Source organism: Bombus flavifrons, unplaced genomic scaffold, assembly GCF_040668555.2.
Source record: "Bombus flavifrons isolate JBK064 unplaced genomic scaffold, iyBomFlav1_principal scaffold0040, whole genome shotgun sequence".
NCBI lineage: Eukaryota > Metazoa > Arthropoda > Insecta > Hymenoptera > Apidae > Bombus > Bombus flavifrons.
In genome coordinates, this window is record NW_027184785.1 from 111,711 (window position 1) to 121,420 (window position 9,710).

The window sequence follows — 9,710 nt, forward strand, 5'->3', positions numbered from 1 at the left end:
TTCGACTGTTGCTCGTTATTCCCAATCGTCGAATTCCTCAGCTTCACTATGTAGCACTGCCAGAGGGGGTCGATTCTCGGTTATCCCAAAATAAGAGGTGAGCACTTAGAACGACTGAATGAGATGAATTCAAAATTTAACCCATTTATCTATAGCGCGCCGCTATCTTGAATATCTCAGTCGATCGTGTACTTGATATCGATCCTCGTTAGTATGCAGGAATGAGTAGTATCGTCTAGCGTGTTAATGCTATTGGCAAGTATTTGCACTTTCGGCTTAACTGCTACGGGCAGGGGTCCTAGCACGGGGAGGATTAAAGTTTCTTAAGGAAGAATGAATGATTTTAATATTTCTTTAATTTATCAGTTTATTTAATTTCATCAAGTTGCTATATTTATTAACTTATTTTGCCACGCATTTATTATTCCGTTTTATTTATCTCCGATCCCTCCACAACAAACTTAGTAGAATATATATAACTATCGTAGTTAACGAGCGAAACGGCCCTTGACGACAGCGGGTGTAGCTCTTCTGTGCGAAGAGCACCCTCGCGTTCAGGAATGGGTGAACTAAAAGGTGAGAACCTTATGTCCCCCATTTTTGTGTCCTTTCCCTCTTATATTCCTCCTCGCTCTTGGCATCTAACGTCAATGAAAAATTAATTTTCCAGTGTTCTCTGTTGGAACCAACGTAGCCTCACAAGTCTTGCCCAAAGACGAGCGGGCAATTGCCTGCTAACAGTGGGAGGAGAAATTGTGAAGACCAGTAGGCGTCTTCAATTATTAAAGATACCGTAACCGGATGCGATTTTACAACCACATTTAACAGTCAAAGGTTGCATCAGCGAACGGTAGGGTTTCATTTGCTATTATTTTCGAATTAAGTTATATAAGGGAGTGAGAATGAATAGACCCAAACGAATTGTTTTATTTAAATAGTAACACTAATTCGAAATAGTCGAGCAATGAGGAGGGTGGTTACAAATCTATGTGTTACAGAGCTCTCACCTTGTTATTATACTCCGTCGATCACACAAGGAGAATTTTCGGTAGTCAGTTATACTTGAACTATCTGAACTTGTTTACCAAATGAACTTCTATTACTGATTTAACTGACCGAAGTAGCTGCTCGTAGTAACTGTTTACTGATTGACGTTAAGTAACTCGCTGAAGCGACTGAACCAAACTGTTTACTGAAAAACCGAACTGAAGCAACTGATTGAAACAACTGTGATTGACTTGATTCGAAGTTCGAAGGATAAGTATCACGCAATGTCTCGTTCCCACGTGAACTGTTTATCTTTGTGCGAACGATGGAATGTTAACACGTAGTTATCTTGCGACTGCTGCAATTTCATGTTGGGGTTTAGTATGTGGTCTTCCCAAGAGTATCGCAGTCTTCATTTCTGCTGATGTCCTCAAGAGTATTACCGTTTCATATTTCTGCTGATTAGAGTTCGATATGCGATCTTCATAAGTACGTTGCAGTTTCCTATCTTTGCTGATAACCTTCTCAGGAGTATTAAGGTTTCCTATTTCCGCTGGTTACAGTCTGATATACAGTCTCCTTGAGGGCGTTGCATTCTCCCATCTCCCTTCTTCTGCCTACTGGGGTGTCATGGTGAAGTGCGCGCGTAAAGCGGGGCGCGTAGGCGAGCGTTCAATTGTTCTGCCAACTCTCCACACTGCAACAGGTATTACTCCACACTCCGTGATATAACAAAGTGTCTTACAGTGTAATCAGTTATTCGTGAGATATTTCTTTAAACACTCTGGGGACCGGCTGCTCCGACAAACATATAGCCTAAATTTCCGGGTGTTATTGGAGCGATTGAAAAATATTCAAAGCGACCAATATTACATCTAATATATTGATAACGGTTTCGTATCATTCAAGCATATAATGTAATGTAAAAACATTTTCATAACATTTCGTTTATAGCATCCATTGCTTTCTTCGCTATTCTATTTAACAGTAGTTAACATTTTTATAGAATACCGCATGAAGTATGAAAGACGCGAATTTGTATCTCTGGTCCCCAGAGTATTAATTCTGTTGTGCTTATTTTTGTGCGAACTAATTGAAGTGACATGGTGTGGTATTAACTGATTGTGACGTGCATATTGTTGCTTTATTATTTCAATTTTGATTGTAGGTTAGCACTTTACGTCGGAGTTGACAGATTTTTGCAATATTGTTTATTATTACGATTCGTTATTCGGGCAATATCCTATAAGCGATTCGTTGTCATCTCGTTTGCGTAATTTCCTGATCATGAGCGCAGCAGAACCGATGACCTCTGTTTCCAGCCCGGCCGTACAGGTATATAAATTCAATTTCTTGTTTACCCCTTGTTAAAATTTAGTTATTACTTTCTTCTTCGTGTATCATTTCAGTGTAAGAAAAGCAAAAAGAAAAGGAAAAGGCTGAATAAGAACCGTTCGAGGAAGCGCGGGCGCCGTGCAGGGATGAGGTTCCAGGAACAAAAGAAAAGAGCGTGTATGCTGAAGGAAGTCGTGCCCGCCTTCCTCAGCACACCGAATCCTGCGTCAACGCAGCGGTCCAGCAGTCCCCCTCTCGTTGACTTTACGTTGCCAGATGAAGATACTGCGGAGCTCTCGCCGTGTCCGTCGCCTGTTGAATTGCTCGTGACGGACCATTGTGCCAAAGTCTGGTTATCTTCGAAGATTCCGGTCGAAATTTTGAATGCGCACGTACGTCATCATATTTCCGGGGCAGGAGGGGTTTCGCCCATCGTACGATCCTGGTGCATGGATGTCTTTCATCAGATGTATCTCGTCGAAGATTTTCCTGGTGTGCCTTCTTATGATTTCGATATTCATCGTTTAAATTCTGATTCTACATTGTAGTGTGTAGTGTATATATACACACATATTTGTTATTATATATTGTTATGGCTCGCGTTGATCGCAAGCCGTGACATATCCCTATCTTATCTAAAGTCACGGCTCATGTTAATCGCTAGACGTGACATCAGCCAAAAGATGGAAAATAAGAATAAGAGCCATAAATTTCACCCATGTTCATCGGTGATCTCCCTATTCATCTGTACTTGTAAGTTAAACTATTTTTATATGATGCGTAACGACAAAATTTTAAACGTCTTCAATTTTTCTATTATCGTATTCATTAATGATAAATAAATATAAATTGTAATTTAAATAAAAATAAATTAAAAAATTAGAAAAATTTGGTGCAGATTTTGTTTACATATTTTAAAACAATAAATAAAATTATAAAACTAGATTCCAACAACACGTAAAATAGGATTGCAACTAGTAATTAAAATAAGATTTCGGAAATTAGCTGGAAAGTGGATTGGTTGTGATTGTGCAAGTAAAACCTTATTATCATCGAGTAAGAACAAGTCAGTAACCAGTGATTAAAGCGATCCCAAGTACCACGTGGTTGTACTACCCGCTCCCCAGAAGTGGCTTCACACCCTTCGCCTTAAGGTTTATGCTCTATCCCTATATTTCTATGCCCATATCATAGATGCATATCACTACTCAATTTTCAGACGATTTTCCCTAGGCTTCGGTATACGAGCGTCAAGACCTGTTTACATGATCGTGGTATACACACCATACACTGTGGCCCAGACTAGTTCGTACATCTAGTAACTAATTCTAGTAATAACATTTAAACGATAAGAAATATAGTAATTTAGTATGAATTTAAATATTTGTATAATTTTGGAATAAAAACCCAATGATTGTGAAAGGTTAATTACATGCAATAGATCATATGAAAAATTACAATATTATTAATAAAGATGTATTAAAAATATTATATCGAGTGTTTTATTTCTTTCCATAACTGTATTATAATTGATATTTATGTTATTTATGTCATAAATATCATTAATTGACAAAACACATATATTTAGAAATCTAAAAGCAAAATATTTACATATACTTTACGTACATTTATTGGAAACATAAAAGATGAAACATTTAAATGATGATCGGTCGGCCATCTGCTGATGTTGCAGCCGAAGCCACGTCATATTTTGTATGCTTTGTGACTTAGGTGTGTGAAGTATTTCTCGATTCTCTTATAAAAATTACTTTTCAGCAACCGAAAAGATGAACATATTTCGACTCTTAGGTGACTTATCACATCTCGTTGCAATTATCATTCTCCTTCTCAAAATATGGAAAACACGAAGCTGTGCCGGTATACATCACCGATATGATTTATATACTTATTATATCTAAACTATTATATTTTCATTTAAAATATCCATTTTTAATAATATTTGATGTGTGTTTTACAGGTATAAGTGGCAAGTCGCAAATTTTATTTGCGATTGTATATACAACACGTTATCTAGATTTGTTAACAACATACGTGTCAGCATACAATACATTTATGAAGATCATTTTTATTGCAACTTCTTATGTTACAGTTTTTTTAATGTATGTGAAATTTAAAGCTACATATGATCATAATCATGATACATTTAGGTACGTCTTTATTTTATAATAGTATAAGTTGGGAACAAAGATAATTGGACAATAACTGCTATCTGTCTCCTTGTCTTTGTCCCCGATTGTGTAGATATATATTAAATGACTATATCATAATTATAATAATACATTTATTATGTAATTTATTATGTAATATACATACATGTGTATGTTTTTGTAATTTTTAAGTAACGTCTGTATGTTGTAATTGTATGTAATATTATCTGTTATTTGTTTTCAGAATTGAATTTTTAATCCTACCTACATCGGTGTTGGCATTATTAATCAACAATGAATTCACAATTGTAGAAGTTCTATGGACATTTAGCATTTATTTGGAGTCTGTAGCAATATTGCCACAATTATTTTTGGTATCAAAAACAGGAGAAGCAGAAAGTATTACCAGTCACTATCTTTTCGCTTTGGGGTCTTATAGAGGCCTGTATTTGTTAAACTGGGTGTATCGTTATTATGCAGAAGATCATTATGATCTAATTGCTATAGTTGCTGGTTTAGTACAAACAATTCTTTATTGCGACTTTTTCTACCTCTATATTACCAAAGTATTGAAAGGCAAGAAGTTACAACTACCTGCTTAGCTGCATAGAAGTATTATCATTTGGAAAATTATATATTGCTCAAACGAGCGGTATTATTATTAATTGAATTTATATAAATTTTGGCAATATTTAAAAATCGAGGAATGTTCATGTACAAAGTATACATTTTATTAATTGTAAAGCATTCCATTTTTCTTTACATTCAACATCAGAAACATCCATGTATAATTTCTCATTTATATCCCACATGGCAACATTATTTTAGACTGTTATCCTCATTGATTCTCAGCATATTACGTCTTTATATAATACATAATAAGTATGTATTACTATGATAACTATATCATTCATTTAATTAAAATATACATAAAATACAAAATAATTGGAAATGAAGGTAATAATGTTGTGATTTCAAAATTTTTTATATTTTTTAGAAACTAGAAATTAATTATACTGATATTTTATATTTGTAGCTTTTGATATATTAATTTTATTTAAATGAAATTATATCATATTAATTGATTAACAACGCAGAATTATATATTTTACTAAATCGGTTATGTGTATTGCTTCACTAAGAGTTGTGGATCTATCTCTTACATATATAATGCCATTTTCAAGACTAGTCGTATCAACAGAAACTATAAAAGGAATTAAGCATGTATCAATAATATTTTCTGAAGTGGTTAATATTGTATTTAGGCCCTTTGTTCTTAGCATATTATTTAAGTAAAGTACAAAACGATTTAAATCATCATTTTGGGTATTCTCTTCATTATCTGATCTTTTTATATGAAATGCAACTTTATGTGGTGCTAACTTGGAATGAAGATGCATTTTGGAAGATTTATTCATATCATATGCGTCACAAAGTAGTGCTAAACAACCCCAATCTAAAGATACCTTATGCTCAACCATTTGTATGTTGGTAAAATCTTTTTTACTATCAACCTGGAAATAAAATAATCCATAAAAATAATTGTTATTTATAAATTTCTATGAGTTCAAGTATATGAAAGAAGAAATGCAAGGCACCTGGGAAAATAGTTTTTGAACATCTGTATGGTAAGTTATCTTTTCCACAATAACATTGCCAAATGGAAATTGAGCTTCAATATCTACTACATTACAACTTTTTATCTTTTTTGCTTCTGTAAGCTTAAATCTAGAAGGATATTGTGCTAATCTCCGCCACCAAATTTTACGTTCTTTCTGAATTTTATGGAATACATCTTTTATTTCTGTATTATTGTTAAAAATATTTGTCGCAGCAATTCTGTGACAATTTGATTTTTGTGTAGGCAATAGATTTGAATCCCAATAATCTTTTGAGTTCTTTATTGAAGCTAATCCAAATGGTATATCACTCAATTCAGTTTTTATAACAAAATTTAGAGTCTGATTAAATTCATCTGATAAGAATATATTATAGCGTGACATTGTAATGCAATTTAGAAACCATTGTTCTTCAAGATTTCTTAGTAGCATTTTACCTTGAGGGCCATATTTAAGCCCGCATTCTGTAAGACTAATAAAATGTGAACTTAATTCCTTTAGTATGTTTCCTATATTCATGATGCTCGTACGATAGTCTGCAATGGAGCTACAAAATATTCTTCCTCTGTAATAGCAGCATTCATTAAGATTTCTTTTTTAGATACGTTATGCTCTACATTATCATTTCGCAAAAGCATGGATTTTGTCTCAAATGGACTATACATAGGTTCAATTTCTTTGTTAATCTTTGTATTGCGTAAATTTTCTGTAAAAATAATTGCAGCTTTTAGGACAGAAAAACCATAATCGTCATCAACATTAAGTAAAGATAATTGTTCTATTTTTTGTATTGTCTCTTGTTTTATAACTGGCATTGTTGAACTCGAATCTATGGGCTTCATAGAATGATGATAAAGGACTGAATTTGAAAACATTGGTAAAAATATATAATTCAGTCGTTGAGTACATCGAACAAGTGCCATTTGTAGAATATTATTTATAATAATTAGTATTCTTACTTAACCAGCAATTAAATTTTCATCTAACAATTATTTTGTGATTTAATATTCTGTCACTGTAGTCAATACAATTTCACATTTGTTTTATATGTATTCGATGCAACATTTTATAGTTATACGTATAGAGACTGTTATACTTTATATATACAATATATATATAGACTACCACATCCAGCGTGTCATGGAGGGAAAAAATGGCCGTAGAGGGAATTTTGATGACGTAATGTAGCACGGTAACGATAGGAATAACGGTGCATTTGTGTTGGAGATGCGATGACGCTATAATTTGGAATCGTTTATTTGTAGACGCTTGTATGTGTTTACATACAGCTTATATATTATGATTGTAGAGGTATAGCGGATTTGTACTTTATAATTTGTATTGTTTTATTAAAGTTGCAGTATGACTATAAGTTCAGGCAAGACTAATTTGATGTAATATCGGTTTAGGTGACATAAAATTATTGATTTTTTGTTTTATTTATTATGATAGTTTTCGACGCGTAGAATTCAAAAATACAAGTTTTTAGAAATTCAGCGGTTCAAGAATTATGCGTATGTAAAATTAAGCATTTTTAGCCTATTTTATAGGTTAGTATGATGCCATATTGCCTCTATTCATTATTTGATTGGGCCGACCACGATCGCATAAACAGATCTCGATACTCATATACATACATATACAAGTGGTTACGTTACCAGATTGAGGGAATTTAGAGAAAAATCACTCTAAGGTAGAAGTAGAAGGGTTTTATTCTGTGATGAACGAGACAGAAACAATCTACTGATTTCTGATTGTTTTGTAGAATCAGAACTTTGTTTTCTTCCATATTGGCTTTTTCACGACTCAATCCTCGCACTATTTTCCCTTTCGGGTGTCGAGACTTTTTTTTATATGAGTTCACTTGTTCATATGACCGTATCCAAACCTAATGCAATATTCACGGTTTTAAATCTTACCGCAAAATGATCGCCAATCACGTGCATTTGTGTCATGGATATAAGAATATCGAGACGGAGCAATGACTAAGCGAGGCAAAGCCGTTTCTACGGTACGGAGAACGTGGTTATTTGGGGCCGCATTGGTGAATTGGTGTAGTTTGTAATCTTATTATCGTAATCTTATTATCATGAAGTAAGAGCGAGTCAGGTCAGCAGTAGGGACAAAAAGAGGGTGATTAGTTGTTACTAGGAAGACCAGGATGTATTGTGAGAAATGCCGCACAGTGCATAGTAAACAATTGTAGAAATAGTACGCGAAGTCATCCTGTTTTAGGAAAAAAAGAAAAGAAAAAAAGAAAAGAATTATGTCTTATATCATCGGTAAGAAAAATATTCTCCTTGCATATATAATAATTATATATATTGTATTGTCAAATGATACAAAAGTATACATTTAACTAATTTTTTTAATAGATTTCCAAAGAATGAACAATTAAAATCGCTTTGGTTAAATATACTAAAACTGGAGGCGGAATCAGTTAAAACTGAAGTAAGAATTTGTTCAGCACATTTTGCAGAAGATGTCTTCTATTTATTACATGGTACAAAGTGACTTTGACCAAGTACACTACCGTCTAAAGGTATGAAATTATATTATTATCAGAACTGAGAGTTAATACCTTGTTTGTAATGTCAAGAGCTTATGAATATGTTTGAAAAGAATTTTGCACAACTGTTTACCATATTGCAAAACAATTTGCAAGTGGTATCAAAGTATTCAAAGAAAGCCTATTCCTATTTTGCTATTCCTATATTCATGATTTGTGCATAGCTAGCTATTCTATTCATTAGACGACTCATGGATAGAGGCTGACATGGCGTCAAAGTAACATGTAAAATACGTTAGAAACGCACAACTGTACATATGCATAACTCTTGAACCGTTAGATTCCTAATGTTAAGACTCGCTTTTTTGGATTCTACGTGTCGAGAACTATCATAATATATTCAAAAAAGTCAATAACTTTATGTCCCCTAAACCAAAGCCTAAATATCTAATATTTTGCTTTAGTATAATTTAAAAAATAATGATTTATTGAAGAATACAAGTATTTTAATATGGATATATTGAATGTGTGCATTAGTTTCTTCTTTTAATATTAATTGTTTGGAAATTTTTGGAAATATATTGTTATAATATTAAGAAGAATTAAGTCATATTGGAAATTAACTAATAATGAATATTTTACATGTAGGCAGTACTAACAGTATGCTTGCTGTACCTGGTTCTAGTACAGTTACTAAGAAGATTAAAAATTCTAATGAGAGTGAATCCAGTAAGCAAGACACATATTTAATATTCCTATATGAGTTTAGATTAAAACAGGAATAATTTTTTTAATATACAAGTACTTCCTAAATTATAGAATTACAAATTGAATATAATTTTCCCTTTTAATAATTATTTATTTTGTTATTGTTTTTAATCTTTGCAAAATGCATTGTTATAATATTTAAAATGAACTAATAATGAATATTTTATGAATAGGCAGTAATAGTAGTATGCTTTTCCCTCCTGCAAGGAAGTTTAGAAGAAAGAAATTCCCTGATGGTTGGCTGAATAATCCAAATTTTGCAACATGACCCCAAAGATGTGATGAACCATATAAAGCCAAGTGCAGTGTGTGCAACAAAATTAT

The 9,710-nt window shown here is 32.9% G+C and overlaps 2 protein-coding genes and 2 long non-coding RNA genes across 9 annotated transcripts; 3 read left to right on the top strand and 1 right to left on the bottom strand.

The window, feature by feature from the left end:
• Positions 1-439: 439 nt before the first annotated feature.
• Positions 440-3,762, top strand: LOC138189421 (uncharacterized). 3 transcript variants are annotated; one of them, XR_011176042.1, is made up of 4 exons: positions 440-576; positions 671-1,693; positions 2,156-2,322; positions 2,397-2,525. It is a non-coding gene; the product is annotated as an uncharacterized LOC138189421 (long non-coding RNA). The 3 variants fall into 3 exon arrangements; XR_011176041.1 differs by lacking the exon at positions 440-576 and adding an exon at positions 3,556-3,761 and having other exon boundaries at positions 1,537-1,693; positions 2,397-3,476; XR_011176040.1 differs by lacking the exon at positions 440-576 and having other exon boundaries at positions 1,544-1,693; positions 2,397-3,762.
• A 225-nt stretch (positions 3,763-3,987) lies between these two features.
• KdelR (ER lumen protein-retaining receptor) lies at positions 3,988-6,032 on the top strand. Its single transcript, XM_069131472.1, has 3 exons — positions 3,988-4,200; positions 4,301-4,490; positions 4,735-6,032. Exons 1-3 carry the CDS (start codon positions 4,110-4,112, stop codon positions 5,090-5,092), a joined length of 639 nt encoding a protein of 212 aa, XP_068987573.1. The 5' UTR covers positions 3,988-4,109; the 3' UTR covers positions 5,093-6,032.
• DNApol-gamma35 (DNA polymerase subunit gamma-2, mitochondrial) lies at positions 5,497-7,906 on the bottom strand. 3 transcript variants are annotated; one of them, XM_069131471.1, is made up of 4 exons: positions 7,069-7,209; positions 6,547-6,815; positions 6,089-6,465; positions 5,497-6,004 (listed from the first exon to the last, which is right to left on the bottom strand). In XM_069131471.1, exons 2-4 carry the CDS (start codon positions 6,626-6,628, stop codon positions 5,576-5,578), a joined length of 888 nt encoding a protein of 295 aa, XP_068987572.1. In that variant the 5' UTR covers positions 6,629-6,815; positions 7,069-7,209; the 3' UTR covers positions 5,497-5,575. The 3 variants fall into 3 exon arrangements, with proteins under 3 accessions (XP_068987572.1, XP_068987571.1, XP_068987569.1); XM_069131470.1 differs by lacking the exon at positions 7,069-7,209 and adding an exon at positions 7,768-7,906 and having other exon boundaries at positions 6,089-6,815; XM_069131468.1 differs by having other exon boundaries at positions 6,089-6,815; positions 7,069-7,208.
• Positions 7,907-8,157: 251 nt separating this feature from the next.
• On the top strand, positions 8,158-9,668 carry LOC138189414 (uncharacterized). Of its 2 annotated transcripts, XR_011176037.1 has the most exons (4): positions 8,158-8,320; positions 8,550-8,651; positions 9,267-9,347; positions 9,560-9,668. It is a non-coding gene; the product is annotated as an uncharacterized LOC138189414 (long non-coding RNA). The 2 variants fall into 2 exon arrangements; XR_011176038.1 differs by lacking the exons at positions 8,158-8,320; positions 8,550-8,651 and adding an exon at positions 8,681-9,026.
• Positions 9,669-9,710: the final 42 nt, after the last annotated feature.

Excerpts from the sequence above, each read along its gene's own strand:
- KdelR (XM_069131472.1), top strand. The coding sequence starts at position 4,110 with ATGAACATATTTCGACTCTTAGGTGACTTATCACATCTCGTTGCAATT. Across the intron at positions 4,201-4,300 it reads GAAAACACGAAGCTGTGCCG|GTATAAGTGGCAAGTCGCAA; the intron begins GTATACATCACC and ends TGTGTTTTACAG. Across the intron at positions 4,491-4,734 it reads CATAATCATGATACATTTAG|AATTGAATTTTTAATCCTAC; the intron begins GTACGTCTTTAT and ends ATTTGTTTTCAG.
- DNApol-gamma35 (XM_069131470.1), bottom strand. The coding sequence starts at position 6,628 with ATGAATATAGGAAACATACTAAAGGAATTAAGTTCACATTTTATTAGT. Across the intron at positions 6,005-6,088 it reads TTCAAAAACTATTTTCCCAG|GTTGATAGTAAAAAAGATTT; the intron begins GTGCCTTGCATT and ends TTTTATTTCCAG.